General features: G+C 32.7%; 2 protein-coding genes across 2 annotated transcripts; both read left to right on the forward strand.

The window, feature by feature from the left end:
* Positions 1-13,454: 13,454 nt before the first annotated feature.
* Positions 13,455-17,803, forward strand: LOC141595937 (putative WRKY transcription factor 31). The gene is made up of 6 exons (XM_074415900.1): positions 13,455-14,263; positions 15,223-15,321; positions 15,458-15,628; positions 15,921-16,322; positions 16,574-16,687; positions 16,890-17,803. Exons 1-6 carry the CDS (start codon positions 13,742-13,744, stop codon positions 17,550-17,552), a joined length of 1,971 nt encoding a protein of 656 aa, XP_074272001.1. The 5' UTR covers positions 13,455-13,741; the 3' UTR covers positions 17,553-17,803.
* Positions 17,804-25,513: 7,710 nt separating this feature from the next.
* On the forward strand, positions 25,514-27,597 carry LOC141593975 (S-type anion channel SLAH4-like). The gene is made up of 2 exons (XM_074414194.1): positions 25,514-26,500; positions 27,205-27,597. Exons 1-2 carry the CDS (start codon positions 25,589-25,591, stop codon positions 27,472-27,474), a joined length of 1,182 nt encoding a protein of 393 aa, XP_074270295.1. The 5' UTR covers positions 25,514-25,588; the 3' UTR covers positions 27,475-27,597.
* The last annotated feature ends 297 nt before the right edge of the window (positions 27,598-27,894 follow it).

The following is a 27,894-nucleotide window of genomic DNA, read 5'->3' on the forward strand; positions in this document are numbered from 1 at the left end:
ATACTAGCTTTTTTTTTTTTTTTTTTGACAGCAAAACATACTAGCTTAATTCACACTTATTAGTCCCATGTTTTTATTTCGTGTTGTCATTTTCTAGCTCCAAATAATGTAAAGACACTATATATAGAGTTATAGAGTATATACCAGCTGGGCAACTATATAGTACTGTATTAATCTGTAATAATGATGATATAAGAATTGTGGTTCACCATAATTCTTCATTAATTAAGGTGGTTGAAAATAAAACTAGACCTTTAATCACTTAACTCTTACGCATCAATACGGCCAGGCCACCAAACATTGAATCAATAAGACAATAATACACCTCTTTTATACAGTATAATAAATATGACATGATTCTTTTATCATTCATATACTTATTTGCTACTATGGCCTGTTTTTTCGGTTGAAATGAGTAGAACTGAAATACTGAACTTAAACTGAATGAAGCTAGACTAAACTAAATAAAGTTGAAATAAGAATGTTAATTTGAGGAGAGTGGAGCTAAACCGCTAAACCGAGCTAAACTGAATTAAATTAAGTTGAGTTGAACTGAAATTAGGTCAAAAAGAACAGAGGCCATATATATAATATATGGAGTAGTAAATATAAATGTTTTATCGATTTTTCTAACGTGTACCTTAAGGACATACTATAATAATCTAAATGTAGAAATATTTACAAGATATTCTCATCAGATATATAAAAAAAATCGTCTTCTACTATAAACAGTTTTACGCAATAATTATTGTTCGCCATAAAATCAAAAGGGCTCACATCATATATCCCGTTCACAACTATCTCTTTCATATCTAAAAATCACATGTCGAAAAAACGACAAATGATAATGTTGGAAAAATACACGATTTATGATGTCAATAATAAGCCCTACCATGCACTATCAATATCCACCACTTAAACCTTGTACGTGACTAACTTGCTAGCTCAAAATATCTCCCCAACATTTATAACCCTCTTCCTTAACTTATGGAGTATATATCCCCATCCACTCAGATTCGACTTCACGTCGTTTAGACCCTACCTTCCTTTAGATATGGAAGTGGGCACGCTTTGGTTGATTGATGGTAGCGTCTTTAAACGGTCATTTTCGATAACACGAATTGACACGAATTGACACGGCTTAACTGGTACGGCATGCCATAGCCCGTGGGCCGTTCCTATACTAGGCCAAAATTTGAAAAAGAAGACCGTGTCTAGCTCAGGCACGACACAGCCTACTTGAGCACTCGCACACTTAAGTGTGCCAAAAATACAGAGAAATAAGGCTGAAGTGGAGTAATTAGCTCAGGCACGACACGGCAGGCCATGCATTGTGCCTGAGCCTCCATTTTCATTTGACCAGCATTGCACGACACGAAGCCCACCTTCCAGTGTTTGGGCCGTGTCATTTCCTCATCTTCCAGGCACGGTGGTCCGGCACCAAGCACGATCCGACACGGTCCACTTCTATCTCTACCTTTCTTGGCTTCCTATATAGTACTCCAGTTGTGGTCAAGTGGACATTAGTGAATATAGTAGATCAAATTACATATTAAAAGCATTTCGAATATAGAAAAGTAGGATGTTATTTGGCCCTTTTTAATCTTAACACGGATACATCAATGGAAGTGGGCACGCTGGTCGATGGACTAGCGTGCCCCAGAACGGCCATTTCAACACAATAAGGAATTGACACGGCTTAACTGGTACGGCATGCCATAGGCCGTGGGCCGTTCCTATACTAGGCCAAAATTTGAAAAAGAAGACCGTGTCTAGCTCAGGCACGACACAGCCTATTTGAGCATGGCACACTTGAGTATGCCAAAAATACAAAGAAATAAGGCTAAAGTGGGGGAATTAAGTCAGGCACGACACGGCAGGCAGGCCGTGCATTGTGCCCGAGCCTCCATTTTCATTTCACCTGCACGACACGAAGTCCACCTTCCAGTGTTTGGGCCGTGCCATTTCCTCTCCAGGCACTGTGGGTCGGCACCAAGCATGGTCCGACACGGTCCACTTCTATCTCTACCTTCATTGGCTTCCTATATAGTACTCCATCTATGGTCATTTGTTTACCTTTGTTTTTAAGTACAAAGACCATTAGAAGAGGAGGAGATCATATATAATTATTATAATTGGATGGCAAGTGGGCATTAGTGAATATAGTAGATCAAATTACATATTAAAAGCATTTTGAATATAGAAAAGTAGGATGTTATTTGGCCCTTTTTAATCTTAACACGGATACATCAATTTTAAGAGAAACTAATTAAGGTATTTAATAATGTAACTATTTTAGTAAAAAAAAAGTTCTCACCCAGCTAGCTAAGGCCGCCTAATATATTTTCTCTGTCCCAATTATTTATTTATCTTTGATTAAACAATCATTTATAATAAATATAAAATATGACCAAATGACTGAGACGAAATAGTACTTGCATAGTTATTGTATACTATGTATAGTTCAACATTTTTCACGTGTGTGCACATATGGGACGATATTGTTCAACATTGTAGGCTTGTAGCTTACGTTGACTTGGTTGAGAAGTAAGGTCAGCGAAAGAGTGCGTAGCCATGGTTCGTTGTACGAAACATTAGCTTAATTATTGTAGTCGTAATTAAATAATTAATACAATCATACAAGTATACAATTAAGAAAGTGGTACTAATAAGTACAAATCATTCTAATACAATCGCATAATTTCATTAATTGTAAGCATATATTCAATTATATTCAAATTAATTGGCTAAATAATCTCAACATGAAGAATCTTACATTATTAATCTATATTTATTTCACCGTCGTAATGGCTCACTGACTGTCCGCTACTCAGTCCAAGCCACTCATGAGCACGATATCAATAATCCCGTCTCAATTATATATTTGATTACATTTTAATTAAAATACCCTCTATAAAAAATTAAAAAAAAAAGTAAACGGAGCCATAATTATTAGTTAATGGGCCTAAAGCTAAACTTCATGCAAATCCCCCTAAGTTAAGCTGGTATTTACAACAAATTTATTTAAGGCAAAAATAAAAATAGAATTACGAGAAGTCTTAACTTAAAACAATTAATAGACATGTCACTAGTTGTATGGTTTAGAATCCGAGCTTTGAACTAAAGTTTTCGAATTTTGTTTTAAAGAACTTGAGCGATGCTGTAAAGTTTTGAACTCACACGCTTAACCAAACTTTTTTTTTTAAAAAAAAGCTCAGAAAAAATACACATAAGCTTGGACAAAAGTATAATAGCTGAATAATGCTCATTATACAACTGGAGATGCAGTAGTAGTATTTGTGCTTAAAGACGGTCTTAACTCTGAAGCGATGTCTACTGATCCATCTTGGAAAACGTGTCGATGGAGTGATGGACTACTGCCTCCACTAGTATATTGGACTTAGGTCGCAATCATACATTCATACTACTAGTGGTTATGAAAAAATTAGGCCCAATTTATAGACTAGTAGACTGAAAGTGATCATGGACGTATTTAGATGGACCTTGATACCAAAAATTTCTTCATGGGCCACAGATTAATAAACTTCATAAAAACGACATATTCGGCTCTAGTATTAGGTCACGTTCTTTTAAACTTAATTTCAGCTCATTCCACTTTAGTTTAGCTCTATTATGTTCAGTTTAGCTTCATTCAGTTCAATTCAATTTAGCTCTTTTTGGCTGAAAAAAAAGGGTCTTATTATCGCTCCAGCAGATTTTCTATCCCATTTTGTCTTCTACCACCATCTTTTGTCTTTCTTGGTTACAACTTACAACCCTAATTAACACGTATATCTCGTTTTTTCATACTTAGTTTTAGTTCACTCTAATTTAATTTAATTCAATTTTATTTGTCTTTCCCCTCAATTGATCATTTCAGTTCAGAAAAAAAATTAAGAAATCGAGGCTTAGATACAATAAGCAATGGCAGAGCCAAAATTTAAATTTCCTGAAGCCCTGAAGGCGGAAATTTTCAACACGGGTGATCTAGTAATAATTTAAGGTAAACTTGAAAAAATTCAAAAAATTTAACTAAAATTCTACCCTTTAGCGGGAAAAACACTCCCGCTAGTCCCCTAATTCCGCCACCGAATATAAGTATTTTATGTAAGGGGTCAATCATGTCATGAATGAATTGATGATATGCAATCATCGTTGGGGATGCAACTAAGTAATTTTGAGCATTAAGAAAGTCGTACTTATTGATGATATATATAGACTAATACTAACATGTGATGTATGATTGTGTGACTTGTTTGTATGTGTCAAGAAACATGGGCCATCACATTTGGACTACCAACTCTTTGGAAAGATTCAAGCAATTTACGTTATGATATGGAATTTTGTTACTAAAAAGAAGAAATGTAGGTCCATTAATGTGACATGATTTGTCTTCTATAAGTGTTGTGCTAATTAGGTTGCCTTAAAAGGGCTAAAAACTATTTTGTCTTATTTCACAAATACTTACATGTAAGGCGATTTTGCACAAATTTATTATAATAAAACACGAGCTTTTAATAATCACTTTTTACTTATTAATAGGATTGTGTTTGGATATGTTTACACTATATTACTGTAATTTCGTTTTATACAAGACTAACTCCGCTGATTTTACATGATAGGTGAACAAGATCATTATCACATAATGAGAAATAACAATAGTTAATTAGATAACTATATGAACAATTTAATTGATATATTATCTTACAAGACTAAATAAAGAGTTGATCTTTGTTAAGATAGATATATCCGTTTTAAAATTAAAAATGGTCAAATAGTATACTACAAAAAGAAATAAAACAGGCGACCAATTTTGGCGACTGAAATCAGTCGCTAAAATCAATTTGGCGACTGATTTCAGTCGCCAAACGCCAGTCGCAGACTTTAGTCGCCTTTTCTAATTTTGGCGACTAATATCGGTCGCCAAATTTGGCGACTGAAAAATCAGTCGCCAAATGACTAAAATAGCGACTGAAATGGTAGTCGCCAATTTGGCGACTACCAGTATCAGTCGCCAAATTTCGGTCGTCCGTTTTAGTTTTTCTTGTAGTGAGTACCTCACTTGGATATACAGATGAGACATGCTTTTGCTAGTCCTTAGGCATTCTACTTTATATTATCGATCTTATTGTCAAGAAACCAAATCAACCAAAAACTTAAACTGGTGGTTGGAGTCAAAAATCGATTTTGTACTCTAATACGTCCCCTCACATGAATGTTAGTTGGGCTTGAAGTGTGGATGCAACTGCATGCATGCCTCATCGGCTCCTCATACCTGGTGCTTAATATTCCACTTTAGAAATTACAACCGTAAGATTCGAACCCGTGATCTTTTAGTCACATGGCTCTGATAGCATGTTAAGAAATCTTTTCAATCAAAAGCTTAGACTAATGGTTGGAGTCCCAAAATCAATCTTATACTCTATCACTTATTTAACCCGTTTTAAGTTTAAAATAGATATGTTTATTTTAAATTTAAACGAGGGTTTGTGCCTGATAAAGCAATGTAGGGCGACCTAGTGACATGGAAACTTTATTAGTCCATATAAGGCTATTGTAAAATGTAGTTTTCCCTTTTGGGCCTAAATTTGAAGTAACATTGACAATAATGGAAAACGTCTCAAAAGAGTAAGGAAAAAGAAGCAGACTTTTGAGCAAAAGCGTCGGCATTGTTTGGAAATACGACCAAAATAAGTCTTTGTCGAATTGTCGTGTTACTTGGGATTCCAACTTTTCCATGCATGCACTTATTATCCAATTAGGTGGTGGCTTGAGGGATTGATTCCTCCTTTTATGATGCAATGTCATGTACAAGTATTTCACCAACTCTGGAATTACAACTAAAAAAAATAATAAAAAATAATAATAATAATAATAATAATAATAATAATAATAATAATAATACACCTTATAAAGAACAACAAAATCGGTATGGATTTTTTTGTAAAATTATTTTTGTCATTCTATAAATATCAGATAACTACAAACTTATTTAGAGTTATGTACTTCAAACCCTTTGCGTGTGTAAGCTTCTTATTATATCTTGATATCGATAGGGTGCAACATACATGTCTATAAAATTTTCAAGCTACTCTTTCTACTTACAATTGCTCTATATGATAGTAACATCAATTGACAAATAGATGCCGATAATCTTTATTTAGCAACTGTTATACATAACAAAACCATTTTAAAGGTCTCATGAATAAGGATCACTTATAAGTAAATTTTTTTTTACACAAAAGCTAAAATAAGAATAATGTTACATGTGTACGATAATCTCATTTATTAATAGTTTAACGAACTATATTAGACATATATACGACTATATTAGTTAATTAGAATCTTTATTAGCTGTTATACCACAAGTGAAAAAAGATAAAAGCAAATGTAAACAAAGTTATGATTTTATATCTCAGATTTGAAATAGTTATGATATCCATAACTGTTAGGGTACGGTTCAGAAGATCTCCTACTAACTGTTCGAAATGACAACTAACATTTTTAGGTATAAATCCAACATTATGACTTTAGGAGTAGAAAATTAGAAATTGTTTTGACGGTGAAAGGTGTGAAAAGCATCAATAAGAATTGCAAACGAGGGAAATCCCATATAATTGATAATTCTCAATTCCCACAAGAAAGTTTAAAATTCCAGGAATTGCCTCGACAATTCTACTAGCTTTCCATGCATGGCTGCTGTCTTTGACTATCTTTATAAGTTATAACAGCTGAACATGCATAATCCACGACCAACTACCTTATTAACATAAATCACGACCATGGTTTCAACTTTACGGCTCTTTTCATAATAAAGTTGTGTTCTTTGAATTCAAAGTGATCTACTAGGAAACCAGTTTACATGTGTCAAAGGTCCTACCATTGGCGAAGTCAGGATTGAACGCTGGGAGCGAGAAATTTATTTCAGCGAGGGCAAACTATTAAGTAATAAAGTAACTAAAAAAATCTAAAATTTCAATCGAAAGGTTCAGTAATTTACTGTATTAGCTATTCCGCCCCTGCTAGCCTCTATCTGGCTCTGTCACTGTCTATACGTATTATGCTCCATACACAAATACACACTAGTATTAATAATAAGTTTTGTAACTTATTAATATATTTAACATAAAATGATCTTAAAATTAAATTTACTAGTTAATACTCCCTCTATCCTGGTCAATGTCTGTCCTTTGCTTTTGGCACAAAGACCAAGGAAGGAGGAGGACCCAACTAAATAACAAGTGAAACAAATTGAGTGTGAATGATCAAATTATTCATCAAATTTATTCTTAAAATAGAAAGAACAACAAATGACTGAGACACCCAAAATAGAATAGGACAACAAATGACCGAGACAGAAGGAGTAGTAGATAGCTATAGAGGGAGTAATAACCATGCCTCGTCATCATGAGCTGGTTTTTCTGATATATTTAACTATTTTATTCAAAGAAAATTTTTACAGGTTTTTATTACTGAAGAAAATGTTGAACAAACGTAAAAATCTGTCTAGTCAAAGGGAGTAGATAATGGCTAAAATCATTTCTTGGAATTTACTCGGAACACAACCTTAGAGTCAATATAACATGAGGAAATTGTTCATACTAATTTTGCACGTAAATGTGACTAATTTATAGTTAGTCAATCGATCATTGCCGTAACTTTTGAATTAGTGACTTTCTATTAACACTAATAATTAATAATATAATCAAATTACATACGGAGTACAATAGTTCGTGATGCAAGCTGCATGCGTAATATCAGTTTCATACACTAATTGTCATTTTGTTTTTGTTTTTATGCTCGATTTCAATACAAAATTCCAATTCTTACGGGTCTCGAGTTGAATTAAGGCCACATCTGATAGGGTTTTTCAAAGGTTAAATTGTTTGTATAGTAGGTCAAATTACAGCCATTGACATGGTTGGGTTTGTGCCTTGATTCTGTTAACCGCCGCTTCGAATAACTATGCGGGGGTCAACTTAAACGGTATCCGTATCTGTTATTGGGCTAGGTCTGTCTTGAGCCTTTATTAGGTCATTCTGTATTAGGTTTAGAGAGTATTATATAAACTCTCTAAGCCTCTACCTAGCAATGATCATACCTTCCGAATCAGAATCAAAACTCCTCACATATCAATAAAACTCTCTCCCTTCTGCCCTGTGGACGTAGCTAACACACCGTTAGTGAACCACGTAAATCTGTGCGTTTGTCTCTTTATTGTTTTTATCAGTTCTTTCTTGCTTCTGTCATAACAGACATAAATGGTGAGTTAGGATTACAAAACAATTTTTAGGGATTAAAAAAATGAAAAAAAAAAATGAAGTGTCGATGATTCCGATGATGAAATAATTGTATTTCAAAAAAAAAAAAAAAAAAGCTATAGACTATGAAACGGGAAAAAAAATATTATGATGATCGTGTTTTGAAAATTCCATGAAGCACCCTACTATTACCAATTAATCTCATGTAAAATGGTTTTACATAAATTATAATTGAAGGTTATAACTTATGGTGCCATGGTGGTGATTTATATCTTTTTTCTATGATGATATTAAGGTAAAATGGTAAGTGATTACTTACAAGTTATTGAAAATAAACGAAAAATAGCAGAACAAAATCAGGTACCTTTTTAAAACGAAATACAGAGTATATAATAGAGAACAAACTTAATAAAGTTCAAAATCAAAACACCTCTAATAAACCCTTGGAATATTCAAAAGCCATAAAATGTTTTGAGTTAGATAAACCTTAAAATGAAGCATTGCACCAGTGAAAAACGCGAAAATTAATAAAAATAGGACAGATGAAATCGACGTATATAATAATTAATAACGACATTTTGTCCTCAAAACGAAGGTAGTAGCTTTTGGCATTATCAAGACTATAAAAAAAACTTGAACTTCGAAATTTTTATATTAAATGGCATCACAAAGAAAAATATTTAATAATAGCTTAAAAAAAATCTTGATAAACTTGAAACATCACTAACACGATTGGAATTATTAGACTAAGAATAAGACTTACAATATGAGTCTTATATATGACGAAAATACTAGCCCATCACTACCCATGTGTAGACATGTAGAAAAGTGGACTTTCATTAGCAAGATTAGGATCGATTAATCAACCACTAAAGTCTCAATTATGAATAATCGAACTATTTCAATCATTATTTATTTTTGATTAAAATATTTAAAAAAAATAGATAAGTGAAACAAAGAGAACATCTCAAAAATATAACAGTGTTATTTACAATAAAAACATATATATACAGTCACAAATACATGTTTTGAACGATTAATTAAGCTCTACATTACCAACAAATGAATTCCCTTTTATCTTTTTATAACATTTCCTCATTAGTTTTCTTTGTTTAATCAGATTTCTTAGTTCTTACACCCAAGTGAATAAATAGTGTAAAATGAGTTAAAGGAAACATGAAAAATTTAAAATGACAAATCCCTCATACACTACCCTAGATTAATAATTTGTTTACGAGACTTACTCTTGCTGAAGGTGGCCGACATAACGGGTCAGTCTGGCCATATCAAATCACCGATTCATTGACCCATCCTTGCCGGACAAAAAAGCTCCCTTACATATATAAGCCTAGTTTACGGTTGACTAACCCAACCATCGATCCATCCAACCTGACTCCTCTTCCCCAACCCCAGACTACCATGATGCCAACACCTAGCCTCGGCCGATCCTCACTCAAGTCGATTCAAACTCGTCAAGTGAGCCAATCAATCCTCGACCCGATCCATTACCACCTCTACTTGGGATATTTAATTAAGAATCTCTAATAAGACAAGAGTACACGAAGTCAATGTATGTATATGACTTGGGCCCACACTCGGAAGAAATATCACTCATAGGCTAGAAACAAGAGATATAAAGAGTCAACGTAATGAGGTATTCAGCTTGCTACTGATTTCTGACTCTTTGTTTAGTTTAGTTTATTAAGTTCAAGATCCAAGAACGTGGGTCCCTCATTTTCGTCTCTCCATCAATTTCAACGCCCTTGCCTGCACTTCATCTCCTACTTGGCGGGCCCAGTCAACTCTACATATCCTCTTTTCTTTCCCCACCCTTCCCCACGTATATACCCGATATATTTTTATTTACAAGTTTAAAAGTGACCAAGTATATACCATTGTGTAATATATATATATATATATATATATATATATATATATATATAATGAAAAATAATATGCTGGTCTTATATAGTTATATATATACAAAACGGTATGATACTTATTCTTCTTAAATTTGAGATGAATAGCGCTGCTGTCTGAGATAAGAATTTGTGTTTTATTTATTTATTTTCTTATTATTTTTCTTCTTATTATTTTTTCTGATGAGGCGGGACCCACGGTCACTACCTTCGACGCGCACTGACAAATTATGTATATAGGCAAGTCATCCGAGAGTGACAGACTCGAAATCTAGATAACATAAACTAAGTACATAAACATTCACAAGATCGTACTTAAATTGGAGAGGTTTGAACCTGAACTCCTCAAAAAATTTATTTATTAAACATTTAAACCTCATAATAATAATACTACTACTACTGCTATTATTATTAGTCTAATACGGAGTATATAAAATGAGGTTATTAGTTTTACATAGCTACCTATAAGGAAAACTATTACATCCTTTCCCTTTTGTTCTAGTTATTTGTTTACCCTAATACATTCTAGGATGTCTCATCATTGACCACTGGACTTAATGTCAATTCAATCACTTTATTTTAATTTAGTTTAAGTTAGTATAGTTCAATTACTATAATTTGTGTAATTTTGTTACGACATGTCCCGGTTCTTCGTTTCAATTCAGCATTGTCATATAAATATGTTTAATTATGTTCTATTAGAATCGGAGAGGAAGGAAAGCATAGAGAAAATCGTAGTATTATTGATAATCGTTCGTCCTTTCAACACTTACAATAGCTCCGTATTTATAGTACGGATAAAGATCTAAATATAATAATAATATCTCTTAATAGTGGTAAACATAATAATATCGATATTATTCTGATTACGGTATATCAGAATAATATACCGTAATCTCCTAACATGTTCTAGTCTTATAAATTCAGTTCAGTTTATTTTAGTTTATTCCAAGCCTTATAACCGAACTTTGATTTAGGTCTTAAAAATTCCGTTCATATAAGATCATACACAAAGACAAAGTCCGATCATATAGAAACAACCACCATTAATGTTTTGCGACAAATAATTTTACGCTAGATAGGTTAGTAATTGACGATTTTAAACACTCAGAGTCTTATACAAGTCTTTTTACTATCATACGTGTATTAAAGATCTTTATCAAAGCTAATCAAGAAACGTAATGTATGTGTGATTACTACTTATTGTACGTGTCTCACTTCAGTAGCGTTATTCAATCACCAAGATGGAGATTGGTTTAACAAGGTCCACAAAAATACATTATTCAATATGTCTTGTCTTGTACAAATTAGAAAAACGCTATCGACTTTCTCTTTTAACCTTCTCTAATAAAACTTATTTTTCTTAGACAAATATAAAAAAAAGTGGGTAAAACAAATATTTTAATCGTGTATTAGAGAAAGTTGAAGAGAAGGCCTAAAGAAAAGGTCAATAGTGTAATTTCTACAAATTATTACTGAAATTTAAAACGATATTCATTTTATTTCCCTGTTATCCATCTATATCATGACTTACTACAAATTTATACTCCGTAAATAACACGCCCTATAATATACTAAGAAAAATCTTTAACTATACAATTTGTCAATTTGTTTTTTTGGGAGCAACGGGGTCATTAGGGTACTACGTTGTTGTTGAGATTGAACTCAAATCGGAGTATAGATTTAATGAGTTTATCTATTGAACTAGTTGATAATTTAGCCAGGTCTAAATTTTATCCGTGTTAAGCTTAAGACAGGTCAAATAGCTATCACTTTCATAGATAAAACAAAAAAGAAAATACCTAAATATTAGCAAAAGACTTATCTTTATCTATACAAAAATATCATGTATTTAATCCGTTTTAATTTTAAAATAGGTATACCAGATTAGCCGTCTTAAGAGAGACTTTTTGAAATTCTAACCGGCACCATTCACCAACCCTAATTTTACCTGATTTCACATGAGGAATAGGGAGGAATAATATTATCACGTGGCAGCCGGCCGTAAGGTACGGGATTTCTTTGAAGAAAGAAAGAACGAGTCAACTTATTGTTTGACGAATTGTAGACGAAACTCACCTTTCTATTCCTTCTTTCTTTATTTTTCCTCACTCTTACGCACCAAATGACGTTTATTATTTTTATTTCATTTTCCACCTCTCTTACATAATTTAATCTTATTAATCTCTATGTTTTATTCTTGCACTCCACCAAGTAAAATATAATTTATTCGTTCTATTTAATAATTATCTACCAGTGTATTTTAAGTTTTAACATTACAAAATGAAGAGAATGGGTGCTTGAAAAGAAAGGGTATTGGAATTTATTTGGTAAAATTAGCTGAAAAGGTGATGAAAACTCAAAAGCTAAATGAAATATGAAAATGTAGCTGACAAGGTAATTGAAAATTAGGAGTTGTTAAAACAACTGATTATATAAAAAATGTTTGACAAATTAGCTAAAAATTTACTGATTTTGGTGAAATAACGTAAAATAATATAAGAATTATTTAATGCAGAGGGGTAAAAAGGAAGATAAAAACTAAGATCAGATACCTTATTTAATTTCTCAAATGCTACCTTAAGGATAATTTTATTTCAATTAGCTTATTTGATTAAATAAACTATTTGACACAAACACTTAAAACAAAATAAGGTAGCTGAAAATTTAGTCAAATAAGATGCGTTGATCAAATAAATTATCTAAAATGTCTTGTCAAACAGTGAAAGAGAGCCCAACGAGTAACATTTATTAGCATAATTGATTTATCTCGTAAAATAAAAGATTAGTGAAGTATATATCAGTATATCACCTCATACAACTCTTTGTAATTTTGATTTATAAACCCAACTCAAATAAAATTAATTTATGAGAAGTGGACATATAATTAATTTTGTCGATCTCTTCTAAGATGTATATATCCGTTCTAAGATTAATACTGGTGAAATTAATAACATTTCAGTTGTACATCCGAGACAAGTTTTTTGTTAGTCTCTACTCTCTATGCATTACGTTTTTTTTTTCTCTCATATATCGTATTGCCCTTTTTTAAATTTAAGACAGATATACCAGTACAACCGTATTGAATAAGATTATAGGTAATTAACTAGCTAGGCGCCTAGGCGTGTACGAACATATTATCAAGTACAAGTATCCTTTCAAAAAAGACATACGCAGTACATAAATTGATTGGTAATGTCTCTAATCATCTAATTAAATAATAAAATTCCTAGACAAAGAAAAAAGATAAACATAAATAAAAAAATATATAAAAAAGAAAGACTAATAAGAAAATATTCAAAAAAGAAGAAAGCAAGATTAGTCTACGTTCCAAATTTCCAAACCCTTTTTATAGGCGTCCTCTTTGTTTCTGTTAAAAGACTTCAAACTTTGTTAATACCATTTTCTTCTCCAATTTCTCTCTCTATATTTCTCACCAAACAAAATTCCATTAATTTCTCATCATTAACATAAAAATCAAGAAATTTACGCGGTATTTATTAAGGCCGGTGTTATTTCATATACGAATTTTACTAAATCATACACGACGATCTTTTTTTGATGGACCAATGGGGACTTGCCCTTGAATCCTCAGGAAAACTCCCTACTTCTTCAAGTCTTAATACTTTCCTTTGCTCATCAAATTACAAAAACAATAGTAATAATAATATTAATACTAATATTGCTAATATTAATAATAATTATAATTATAATAAGCTTAATATTGTTGATTCAACTTTATTATCTAGTGTTTTTACTAGTAAAAGTAATAGTAATAATAATAAAAGTAATTTAATTATGGGAAGAAATGGAGATGATGATCATGTGCATGGGAAGAATCATGATGATGATGGTAATGACCATAAGGGTATGATGATGAATGATAAGAAAGTGGTTGGTGAAGTTGATTTCTTCTCTAATAATCATAATAATAAGAGGGTAAATGAGTCATTTCATCATGGTAATAATCATAATCATAGTAATTATCATCATAATAATCATGTGAAAGAGGAGAATAATTGTTCACGTGATCTTAATCAAAGTTGTTCTTCACTTGATCCTAGACCTCACCTCGATGTTAATGTAAGTTTCTTCTTCTTTTTCTTTTATTTTTTCTTTTTCAATTTATTTTAGTACATAAACTATACATCTGATGATAGTCACATACTCACGTTGTTATCTAATCGGTAGAATCTTATTATGAAACCGTTTTAATTTTTTTTTAAGACGATTTTATCTAGAGACTTTTTCATTTACTTATTTAGTCGTTCATACTTAAAATCCCTATAGATAATACTCTATAGCAAGAGTATTAATCATCTTTGTCGACCAATTTGTTAAGGTTTCTTAATTTTGTTTACCAATTTGTTTAAAATGTTTTGTACGTAATCATCATATGACTTTTTTTTACGTGTCCAAAAGGGCGACTTAATTTTAATGAATTTGGAATTTGGATAATGACTTTTGAAAGTTTTTGTCTCATCAATTGCGTAAAATAGAAAGAATCAAGACAATTCTAGCTTCATTGAACAAAATACTTGAATTTCTAATGAAATTTCCAATGAAATGGACAAACTTAAGACAATTGTACTTCAATTTAAGCTTTTTTTTTTAAATAAAAAATAAAAAAAATTAATATATGAGAATGCTACTATTATTTTAGTCTAAATTAAAAAAAATGCTAGTATTACTATTACATGTTATTTTGTGCAATACATAAATGATGTTAGACAAGTAGTTAAGCTCAATTTTGGCATTTAATGTTGTAGATATTATTCCAACATGTGGGAGTAGTAACTTTGATTGTAACCCTTTTTTTGGTACATATTATTGTGACCCTTACGGGGTATTGCCGTATTGTTATTTTATATTTCACCGTCTCAATTATTTGTTTATTATTGATTAAAATAATTGAGACAGAAGAAATAATAACATAAATGATGAACTTATATTTTTCCTTTCTAAAGTTAAAATGTTCATCGAAATAAAGAATGTTTTTTTATCAACTAATACGGATTATATTATCTCGTGTTAATATGCAGACCGGTCTACATCTCCTTACAACTAACACCGGAAGTGAACAATCTACTCTCGACGATGGTGCAACTTCGGATGCTGAAGAAAAAAGAGCAAAAAATGAGGTAATGTAACTTATTAAGCAAAATTCGATTATTTCCTGCGTTAGCTGTTAGGTAAACAAATGATTGAGATTGAGAGAGTACGAGTTGTTGATTTGAAACGTCTTTTAATCATAGTGTATGTATGCATGTATTTCAGTTAGCAGCACTTCACGTTGAGCTACAACGTATGAACACTGAAAATCAGAAATTGAAGAGCATGCTAACTCAAGTAGGTCAAAATTACAATGCCCTACAATTGCACCTTGTATCTCTATTGCAACAACAACAACAACAACATCAAAAGGGTGAAAACATTCAACCACATGAGGTAATTAATTTCATATACTCTCTCCGTTTCATATTATTATAAGCCGTTTTAGGAAAAATCAAAATTTTGCTTTTATAACTTATATTGTAACATTCAAAAATAATCGTAATTCTCATATAAGACAGTCTGATAGTTATAATATTGTTATTAGACTAGTAAATACTTATTTACATACAATTGATGTTGATTAATTAGCTTTTTCATCGGACCGATATGAGAATAAACTAGATTATAATATATTTTGAATTAAAATTTATAATCTAATTAGTATGAAATATATTTGATAACATAGGCAATAATGCAAGGGAAGGTAGAAGAAAAGAAAGATATTGTCCCACACCAATTCCTAAACTTAGGGCCTAGTAGTAACAACGAGACGGACGAGCTAACGTCTCAAACGTTGTCGGACGACAATCGAACGCTAGATCGATCAATTGGGTCGCCACAAAACACTATAGAGGTGGCATCAAGGAATACAAGTAGTAGAGACGTTGGATTGTCGTATGATCATGGCAAGGGAATAAGTAGGGAAGACGGTCGCGAAGACTCGGACAATCATCAAGGTTGGGTGCCTAACAAAGTCCCGAGATTGGAAAATAGTCCTAGGGTTAATAGTCCTGTGGAACAAACTACGGCTGAAGCTACTATGAGGAAAGCTCGTGTCTCGGTTCGAGCTCGTTCAGAAGCACCTATGGTTAGTTTTCAAGTTTATGCCTTTTCCGTTTACTTGACCTATTAATGTTCTCACTGTCCTAGTGAATAGTTTACGTTTGCTTTAATTTATCAGGGAAATTAAGCAAATGTAAATTATTAATGCGACAAATAAAATAATTTGATTTAATTATTCGATATTATTAGCTCCATGACGTAGCTAGAATACAATATAAAACAATTTTACACTATTATGTTATTCGATTATTAATTGAGTAATTTGATTGAATGTAGATAAGCGATGGATGTCAATGGAGAAAATACGGCCAAAAGATGGCCAAGGGAAACCCGTGTCCTCGAGCTTACTATCGGTGCACTATGGCCGTTGGTTGTCCCGTTCGCAAACAAGTATGTGCCTTGCTTCAATTATAAAGATCAAAATTTTATTATAAAACTCATAAACTATATCACCAGTTGTATTCTGATGATATAACCTACTGATTGAAATATACTATCGTCAAATTAAACTTAGTTTTAATTTACTTCAATTTATCGACTAAAATCAAATGGACGTCTAAATGTCTAATAATATTACTTCAATTTCCCTTAGGTACAAAGATGCGCAGAGGACAGGACAATCTTAATTACAACATACGAAGGAAATCACAACCATCCATTACCACCCGCGGCCATGGCAATGGCCTCAACAACATCCGCGGCAGCAAGCATGCTACTTTCGGGTTCAATGCCAAGTGGTGACGGACTAATGAACCCGAATTTCCTAGCAAGGACCATATTACCTTGTTCAACAAGCATGGCCACAATTTCAGCCTCAGCTCCTTTTCCAACTGTCACATTAGACTTAACACATTCACCAAACCCTCTTCAAATCCAAAGACCAATTATTCCACAAATCCCATTTCAATCATCAAATGGTCAACTTGCCCCTAATTTTTTGGCATCTATGCCTCAATTATTTGGCCAAAATTTACTTAACAACAACAACATCAATAATAATAATAACCAATCCAAATTTTCTGGCCTACATACCTCCATGCCTCAAAACCCGGCATTCGCCGACACATTGAGCGCTGCCACGGCCGCCATCACGTCCGACCCTAATTTCACGGCCGCCCTAGCAGCCGCTATCACGTCAATTATCGGTGGGGCCAGCCGAGGTACGGAAAATAACAATGGTGCAAACCCTGGTGGTGGTGCAAGTACTAGTAATAATGCAAAAAATGTCACGTCTAGTAGTAGCATGCAAAAATAATAGAACACAAATTCTCGTTTAAGACGGCAACAGAATAGACAAAACGTTCTTATTGTCTAATTTTTGTTGAGTTGTGTTTGGGTTAGTTGAGAAAGATTAGGGTTTAGGAGAAGGATAAGATTATACGAGTGAGTTACATACTTAGTTACTTACACGTACGTATCTTCATACATACTTTTTTTTTTAATCTTTTTTTTTGTTTATGGGTTGATTTATAAGTAGACTCATAGAAAACAACTTCATTCTTTGATCATGTTATTGTTTTGTTTTTGAATAATTTGATCAGATTTCCATAGATATACTTTTGGTGGATGTAAATTATTTCAGTTTTATGAATATATGAATATATACAAGAACTATTTGTTCTTTCTTCATTCTGTTTTCCCATGCATATTTTCTTTTTGGTATACCATTCGGTTAAGTCTGGATTCGAGCCGGATATGATCATTAAAGCGGTAGAACTCTTCCTCGTGAGTTTTAACAAATACCAAACAAATACATATATTAATAATTAAAGTAAAAATCAATAACTTTAGACTCCCAAAATTTTTAGGAGAGATATCTCACAAAGTTGTTAAAAGAACATATCTCTCATAACAATTTAATTGTTTTACGTAATCCTTTTATTGATAATCGTGGCAGAAAATTTTGTGATATGTCCAATCATTTTATTAGCATGGTTAGGATAAATTTATCGACCACTAAAGTCTCAAAATTTTGTGATGTCCTACAATTTTCGTAATCCTTTTACTGATAATCTTAATGGCACAAAATTAGTAGATTTCGATCTAAATAATAGATTTTTCATGTATTTGTTAAATGACATATTCTGATAGCATATTATTGGTCTGCATTTAATATTTTAGCAGCATATTCAACTTATACCTGAAAAAAAAAATATAATTGTCCTATAATATGCTAATTACCAAATTCCCCTTTTAATCCTGCTAATTTCATTTTATAGTCAAATCTGATACTAAAATCAACTAACCATATATTCTGCTAGCGTGTAAAGTCGTTTTGTTGGGAGCAAAAAGGTGCGGATCCAATAGTATCCTTGTTGCGGAGGCACTTGCTTTAAAAGAAGGTATTTTAGCAGCTAAATATTTAGGAATCTCAAAGTTAATTGTGGAGGGTGATAACTTATGTGTTATTAACTCGATTCGAGGTACTTGGCAAATTCCGTGGGAAATTTCTAGTATTATTAAGGATGTGAAATTAGACCTTCATTTTTTCGATGAAGTGATAATTAAACATTACTTTCGTGAAGCCAACAAGGTTGCTGACTTCATGGCTTCAGTTGGACATTCATGTCCAACTCTTTCGAGGTGGTTTGATAGCCGGTGGCTTCAACTTACCTCCCTCATTCGAAAGGATGAGATAGGTTGGTCCTACCCTAGAGGATCAACCTAGTTTTCTTACCTAATCAAAAAATAAAAATAAAAAAAAATACATATATATATTCTGCTAGCGTTATTCGCTGAAATCTGCTTCTATCGTTAACCAAACAGAACTTAACTATTTTCATTGTTGTTTGACGTTAAATCATTTCGTAAATTTAGGTAACTAGTGTAGATCCCCGTGCTACAGCACGGTATTTTTTAGTTTTGTTTTATAAAGATACATTCTCATTAAATTAATTGTACTTTTAATGTTATAATGTGCTAATATAATCTTACTAAGAGGTAGAAAATGAAAACAAATAAAAAATAATATTAAGAAACAGATTTACGTAATTTTAAGGTGTAAGTGATGACAATAATTATGTTAAAAACTGCATAAGAAGTAGATTTGCGTAATTTTAGAGTGTAACTGATAAAGAATAATATTTATGAAAATGGAAATGATTGAATAATAAATTATGGATTTTAATGAAAAAGTTATAAATATGAATTTTAATTAAAAGATTAGAGTTTAATTATAAGAATATATTAATTGAAAAGATAATAATGTAATGAAAACAAAATTTACTTGTTACCTTATTTAGCTAGATGATTTTTGGAGGGAAAACTAAGAGAATTTTTATTCTCTTAGTAATAGGGGAGATTACCAGAAAAAACTTAAGACGACAAATAGTACTAGATAGAAGGATAGGTAAAGCAGGATCACTAGACTGGTATGTTAATGGTATCGTGTAATGTGTTTTATTTTATTAATAAAATAGTACACATTTGTCTAAAAAAAAAATACACTATATACGCACGTTCTTACATTACTCGAGAAGAAAGTTACTTTCGTAAAAAAATACGTGTATCTTTAAAGTCAAGATAACGTATGTACGTTATCAATTAAGTCTACGAGGTAGAAGGGACATGCATTACTCGATGTTGATCGTCTTTTGTCTATTTCAACAATTAATTAATTAATTTAATTTAATGTGATATGTCCAAACCATTTTGGAAGACCCAAGAAGAAAAGTGTTAGACGTTTGAAACAAGGAACAATTAATCTGTCCAATTAGAAAAGTGAGAAAATGCTAAGTCAAGGTAGTACATTTTCTTTGATAAAATAAGTCAACATTATACACTAATAGAAATTTGTCACGGTTGGCTTGATTATGATGTTTCGTGTTAATTCCGTGTTTGCTTATTTCTTCCACATCTTATTTATTAATTAGGATAAATTACGTCGAGTCACGATATGTATAGATTTTAATCTTTGTATTTAATAATAGGGTGTTATTACTAGACGGTACTGAGTTTTATTACCACCTCCTTACATACATACATTTTAAATGATCCGTTATTTTAACAGAACTTATTACACTATGTATGCGAATTATGAAGGGTTATATCGAAACTCGTTACTATCTAGTGTCGAATCCTTATAATAAAGTCAAAATAAAAAGTACACAAATTGCATATTATTATATGCAAAAAAAAAAATCTTGTTAAATGAAACATTATACTAGTACAATTGTGGACTAGGCCATGTTTTTTTTCAGCTGAGAGTAATTTAACTAAGCTGAATGAAATTGAATTAAGCTGAATTAAAATGAATTGACTAAATAGAACCGAACTTGCGCGTATATTACCCGTCTTAACTATATAGCCTAAAACATTTTAGGGTTTGTTTCAATTTTTTTTTTAAAAAAAATACATACCCTCTATGATTTGAAACACGTCTCGTAATATTGACCAAATTACTCACACAATAATATTCATATTGTTTATATTTGCATACTTAGTCTAAGCCGTACATCAAAGAATTAAAAAATATATAAAAAACACCTAATATAGTTGTAATATTGTAAGATAAATCTTAATTTCAACGAAGTTTCCTTTAATATATTTATATATTTAAATGGTTGAGTGATTCTTGAGTTGTACGAGCCACATTTTAAGGTCGTTTTTGAAGACGGCGTGGAGTCTTCACACCGTACGAATTATAAAGTTGTTTGCACATGTTCTATTCCGGCCTGTCCAATTTCATAATGCCTCTTAGCTTCTTCAACGAGATCATGCATAAGTTGAAGAGGCATTTGGATTTGAAAAATTATTGCTAGCCATGAGAAATTAGTTGACTTATTTCTCGGTGTTGTTTGGCCTTAGCTTGCTTATGGAAAATGACTTTTCCTTTTTAAAATGAGTTTATTCACAAGTTACTTTTCGGAAAAGTTTTAGTTGTTTGGCCATACTTTTGTAAAAGCGGTTTCTCACAAAATTTATATGTTTGGCCTAACTACTTTAATACAACTTTTGTTTGCTTATTTGGTTTTTTATGTAAAAAGTAGTAGTAGAAGTAGTAAATATCTACTTCTCCTTTTGGGGGTGAATAATCAGTTTTTGACTTCTCAAAAACACTTTTAAAACTCTCTAATTTACCATGTTTGGCCAAGCTATTACTTTTTCAATTACAAAATCATTTTTTAAGCTTGGCCAAATAGCATATGTTATATTATATTATACTCGATATATTGCCTCAACCTGTAATTATCTTTGTACGGAGATATGATATTAAGGTGGAAGTTCGAAATCTCAAATGGGAGAAACGCTTTAATCTTAGCAGATTAAGAAACTCCTCTGAAATTAAGAGATCGAATATATTATTTTCTTATTCTTTAACTAGTCCATGTGTTTAACGAGCCAAATTCTCGATCTGTTTTATTTTTGTATCTCATTTAATATCTGGCTACCTTTTCATTTGACACAAATACATTAATCATTGGAAAAAGTTTATGTATATCTTAGTTTCACAAGATAAAGGTATCGTGACTAAGATGGAATATGATATGAAAATAGGACATACAATCAATTCTCGACTTCATGGTACAGAATACCCGTCACAAAACTTAACTAGGGTTTACGATGAAATTTACCAATATAATTATAATAACTTATTATAAATGATTTATAAATTTCATGTGTAGGAAACCCTAGTCTTGGATTAGTGTGAAAATCCACTTTCACCTGAGCTTTATCTCCACCAATAAAATTACAACAAATTCGTGCATGATGACTACGTTACAAAACTTCTTTATTTTAATTTGTTTACATATTTTCATCAATCGTAATCGTAGACTTTTTTCTTTGTCTTTTACCTAGTTTTTATTTCATTAAACAATTAGATTAGCACGATAATTGAATTTCTTAATTTCTTTAGCTTAATTAGTCATCGATTATGTAAGATGTACGGGTTTTCAAACCGTACATGGTAATATATTAAATATTTAAAGGAATATTCCTTATAAATTAAGGAATTTATTTAAATAAATAAAGTTGATGAGTTTAGACTGGTTCTATAGTTTGAAAACAAGCTGTAATTGACAGATTTTTGTAGTTAGGAAGCTGTATGTTCGTTTACTTAAATTTGAATTAGATGTGCCCATGTTTTCATGCATCATGCATTCATAATCTAATCGTCATTGCTCTAATCACCTTTCTATTCATGAATGTATATGATTATATATTGATTATTTTTTATTTGGATAATGAGAGATCTCGCAGCTGTTATCTTTCATGCGCATTGACCTTTTGAGTCAATCATCCTGATGTGAGATGCTTGAAGTCTAGAAAGCGTAATCTCGAACCATAAATAACTTTCGATAGATTACTCTTGAAGAAGCTTGATCTTGAGATTCAGAGACCATTGGATATTTCACCTAAATTTTAACCACGAGAATCTATCTCCTTGCAGGAGTATGTTGTGAACTTGTGATTGACAAGTGTTTAAATGATCAACTAGTCTCACTATGGACGGATATATCCATCTAAAGTGAAAGACGAGTCAAATATATGCTTAGAGTGGTAACATTTTTGGGTCCCACCATGTAACTTGTTGCTTGTCTTATACTTAAGGTGGGTGAATATTTAACCTGTTTATAACTATAAACGGATATCTCCCGTCTATAATGAGAATTTGTGTTAAATGATAAATGTGATTTAACCTAAAATAGCTTACATTGATATCTTTGTAGTGGGCCATTTTTTTTTAATTTTTTTTTGTAAAATGAGCCACAAAGATATTCTTGTATTTGGGAACGAGGATTTGAATATGAAAGCTACTATTTGTACCTCCGTCTTAATAACTACGCTCCGACATCTTCAGTTTTGTATTGGACAATTGGAAAGTGGAAACTCATCTGTAGGAAGGTCTCATAGGACCTCAAAGTTCTTATCCTACGATCCTACATATAATTAAACTAGCAAACAGGTCAGAATCGGTTCGGACAATTTCAAGTCTGTAGACTTTGGGTCGAATCGGGTTGGGTCGGATCATTTTGGTTCAGTCAACTAATATCAAGTTATTTATATTCGAGTCGAGTTATACCAAATTCGGGTCTACTTTGGATCTTGAGCTCGAGTATCGATTGGATCAATTTTACCAGGTCTACATACAATTCCATTCGTCCCTCAATGAATAGTTGGGCCCCAATGCATATGGACCATTATGTAACCACTAACCAAGAAGAAGCCTACCCTTGTCTGTGTTTGGGCCTAATTTCAATCATGTTTTTTTTTTTTTTTTTTTTTTTTTTTTTTTTTTTTTTTTTTTGTGAAATCATGGACTTCTTATTGGACTTTGGCTAAGGACTTCTTAGTTGATATGAATTGATAAGTTGGGCCATGGCCCTTAGTGGATTTGGTCTTTAAAAGGTAGGTATATCACTTGATTTCACACATGATGGTATAATCCCTATTAGGTTGTACTTATGATCTGTGTACAAATTTTTCCGATGTTGCACCTCCTTTTACATAGTGATCGACCGGAAGGAAATCACGGTTATGTTAACCTTTTTTTTTGGCAGCTGTAAAAAAAGGTTTTTATACGGTTATGTCAACCTTAAGCAATGAAAAACTTGTTTTTTTAGACATACGAAGTATGTTTTATCTTTTTCTAATTTACTTTATTACATTACACAGGTAGGGGAATATTATGTTGGAACCTACTCTACACACATGACTACTTGTATTCTCATATATTCGATCACTCGATCTATATCAAATATTCCCAAATTTACAAAATGGGGTGTAAAACAAAACAAAGTAGGAGAAGCAAACAATTCTTCTTGAATATAGAAAAATATGAAAAAAACTATATTCACTATATAAAAAATAAAAATCCATAAGGAATAACCTCACATTATAACTTTAGAGACATGTAGTAACAAATACTGCAAAGTTTTTATACTTTGAGTCATTCTTATATTGCTCACTATTCCTTGTAACTGTGAACCATTGCTTTCATTACTCTTTTATGCAGCCTTTTTCATTCCTATGCAATGTATGCATCCAACTTGCTACTTTCTATCCTACTTCTTCACGAATTCGTACGTACTATGTTAATTGGAGCAAAACATTCCCTCCACAAAATAGTTTTTCGACGGTTTGTCCGGTGTCATATCCAGTGACGGGTCTTGGAGTAATTAATTAGGGGTGGAAATAGTGGTGGAGCTAGGATTTGAGCTTAGAGGAAGGTATGAGTAATAATTTAAGGTACACTCGAAAATAATTTGAAAAATTTAACTAAAAATTTCGAAAATGTCAACCGTCTAGAGGGACAGGGCCCTGCTAGCTCCACCACTATCGCCAAAGGTTTAAACGGTTGACTTCATGAGTGAAATATTTTGACTCAATCAATAAGTCAAGGAGGTCGACCGATAATTTGCACTATAATATAGAAGGGTAGTGGGGTCGGTGAGCCTCCTCCTGATATAAATTAAGGTCTTCCACAGTGGGACGTACTACTAGTCAGCTTGATCTATGTATGTAGTAAGATATTTCCCGAATTTCAGTCAATAATTTACGTTTGTTGTAACTTGTATCTATTCATTTGACCTAGGAGAGTTAAGTGTGCTTACCTAGCACGTTGGCTCCTTAGAGCATCCACAATAAAGAGGATGTGATATCCTCTTAACACTCTCTTTCCTCTAAGAGGACATCCTCTCTATTATGAGGCACATTTTACATGTCCTCTTAGCAAGAGGAAGTTGCTTACTTCCTCTAGTTTTAGAGGAAACTAGAGGAAAACTTACATTGGCCCTAGTGCTCACCCACCAATCACTATTTGTCTTTTATACAACAATACTTTTGTTTTTTTCTTTTTAAAATTTTAGAGATTATTTAAAGTATGAGGGGTAATATAAGAGGATCCTCTTTATTGTAGGAAAAAATAATGGAAGATGATGGTGATGGTGAGAAATGACATAAATGAAAGAGAAAATGAGGTGTCAAAAAAATAGAAGGAAAGAGAAAAATTAAGAGGAAGATAACATACTCTCTAGTGTAGATGTTCTTAACCAATAGCTAAATTCTTAAAAATTGGAGCATCTAGCTTTCATGGCTTTCAATATTCTCATTATTTGCTTGTGCTTCACATTAAACCTACTATACTAGGTAGATTACGTAAACTATCATGCAAATACAACTACACATTAATAGAGAAGCACAAAGTAAGAGGTACATTACCTATGTTCCACAAATTCAAAAATTTCTTAGCTTTTTTTAGCTTATATAAACTCCCTAAGGTGAGAAACAAACAATTCAACCTAAATTCTTCACTTTCTATCTAGCTAGTACATACAATACATTCAAATAATGCAAGGTGGAGAATCACAACCACCCTCAATTCAACTAATTATCGACTCCTCGACCACCACCACCACAACCACCAGATTACCCAGAGCGAGTCATCGCAACCATTCATCTAACTCTAAGAAATCCCTATCATCCATGTTAGCCCGGTTACATGCAGGGTACTTCAGAATCAGTCTCTCTTTCGGAAGCCAGGCTCTTCTATGGAAAATCCTCCATCAAACATCTAATCAAAACTATAAAACTAACAAAAACATCTCATCACCTCTATTAATTCTCTTTCACATTCTTCCACCAACTATATATCAACTTCTATGGTGCCTATCCCTTACAATACTAATTTCCCTTTCAATTCTTTACATCCTTAGATGTTACTTCCACTTCCACCTAGTAAAAGCAGAGCTAGTACACCATGTAGGTGTAAATTACCTATTTGCCCCTTGGACATCATGGCTCCTCCTCCTTCAATCAGCCCCAATCTTCATCGGCCCACAAAGCGGCCCATATCAAACCCTATGGTGGGCCTTTTCGATACCAATCATGGTCCTAGATGTAAAAATTTATGGACAATGGTTCACTACAGAGAAGAGGTTCTTGTCCATGGTCGCAAACCCGACTAGCCAAATATCGGTCCTAGGGAATTTAGTCGGGGCTAGGGCCGCGGCCCAAATGGGGTGGAAAGAAAGTGCAGTTTGTATGTTTTCCTTAGGGATGGTACATTACTTAGTACTATTTGTCACCCTTTATCAAAGATTGTCCGGTGGTGATCGCTTGCCGGCCATGCTTAGACCGGCTTTCTTCTTATTTTTCGCGGTCCCTAGTATGGCTAGCTTGGCTTGGAGCTCTATTTCTGGATTTTATGACATTGGATCAAAGATGCTCTTCTTCCTCTCCTTGTTTCTCTTTGCTTCATTGGTAAGAGTATAACACAAATTCTAAATATGAACCTATGTTACTTAGACTCGGTTGCATGTTGACCTGACAAAATTGAGCCAACCCGACCCAGTGGCGGAGTCAAGATTTGAAGTCAGCGGGGGCGAAAGGGTAATTTTACAAGGGAACCTCGGAATTTTTTTGCAAATTTTAACTAAAAATTTCGAAAATTTCAATCGCCAGCGGGGGCGAGCGCCTGTGCTAGCCCCCCCTCGCTCCACCACTGACCCGGCCTAAATTTATTGGGCCAAATTTATGTTTATCCTCTAATGTTACTTAACTTGAAATGACCCGATCAAACCAAATGGAAACATACGTAAAATAATTTAGACACAATTGACCGTAGTCTTTTGCCCGTTGTAGCCGAATGTGTCTAGACATGTAAACCGCTGAGTGTCAAACACGGCTATTTTGTAGTAAGAAAAAAAGTCAACGCTGTTTTGACTTATGTATGAGGTTTGACCGGGCTGATTACGTTAAACAGAAGCATCTATAGCTGGAATAATGAGTATATATATCTGTATTTAACTTATACTGTAAGTTCGATTACGTCATAACACGAAGATCTTCCGTCAAATACTTCACGTCCGATACTTGGACACACACCAAATGACCAAAATCAAATACTTCTAACAGAATCCGAGTAAAACAGGTTTTGACTAATTTACGCCTTTGCTTGTAAATAGGCGTGCAGGCCGACATTATTCAAGAAATCGATGAGGAAGTTCAACATAGCATGGTGGGCGTACTCGTTTCCGTTGACAATGTTGGCTTTAGCATCAGCAGAGTATGCACAAGAGGTGAAGGGAGATGCAGCAGCTATGTTAATGCTCTTAATCTCAGGCCTCTCGTTACTTGTTTTCCTTGGACTTCTGCTCTTTACTCTCCTTAATTTTGCTAAGCTTCTTCGTGAGAACGATCCGATCTTAAGCTTTGCCAAGGATCCTATGGCTTGAGAATATCTGTGTCCAATACTCGACACTGCTTAGAGCCTAATTAAGAAATAAAAATGTAATCCGTATATTCTATTGAACCATAGTCATCTTAGTCTTTGAATTGTAGTCGAAAAAAATTAATTATACTTGGGAGTTGGGACGAGTTCAATGTATAGAACGTTACCCTTCAAAATAAAGATGAGACGGTCCTATAATGCTACATGATGAGAATTAAGGTTTGGTAAGAGTTTTATTTAAGATCCGACCTGAAAATCACCCAATACCATTTCAAATTCACTATCGACCTAGTGTAATATCGTCTCACCTAGAACTAATACAATAAATTTAATCATGTTAATTAGTTCTAACATTTACAGGACAACATGAACAATTTCCATATTTACATCTAATTAAAAAATCAAACAATATGTTAAAAAAATT

Source organism: Silene latifolia, chromosome 8 (genome assembly GCF_048544455.1).
Source record: "Silene latifolia isolate original U9 population chromosome 8, ASM4854445v1, whole genome shotgun sequence".
Taxonomy (NCBI): domain Eukaryota; kingdom Viridiplantae; phylum Streptophyta; class Magnoliopsida; order Caryophyllales; family Caryophyllaceae; genus Silene; species Silene latifolia.

Coding starts and splice junctions, on each gene's coding strand:
- LOC141595937 (XM_074415900.1), top strand. CDS start 13,742: ATGGACCAATGGGGACTTGCCCTTGAATCCTCAGGAAAACTCCCTACT. Junction 14,264..15,222: donor GACCTCACCTCGATGTTAAT/GTAAGTTTCTTC, acceptor GTTAATATGCAG/ACCGGTCTACATCTCCTTAC. Junction 15,629..15,920: donor AAAACATTCAACCACATGAG/GTAATTAATTTC, acceptor TTGATAACATAG/GCAATAATGCAAGGGAAGGT.
- LOC141593975 (XM_074414194.1), top strand. CDS start 25,589: ATGCAAGGTGGAGAATCACAACCACCCTCAATTCAACTAATTATCGAC. Junction 26,501..27,204: donor TGTTTCTCTTTGCTTCATTG/GTAAGAGTATAA, acceptor GCTTGTAAATAG/GCGTGCAGGCCGACATTATT.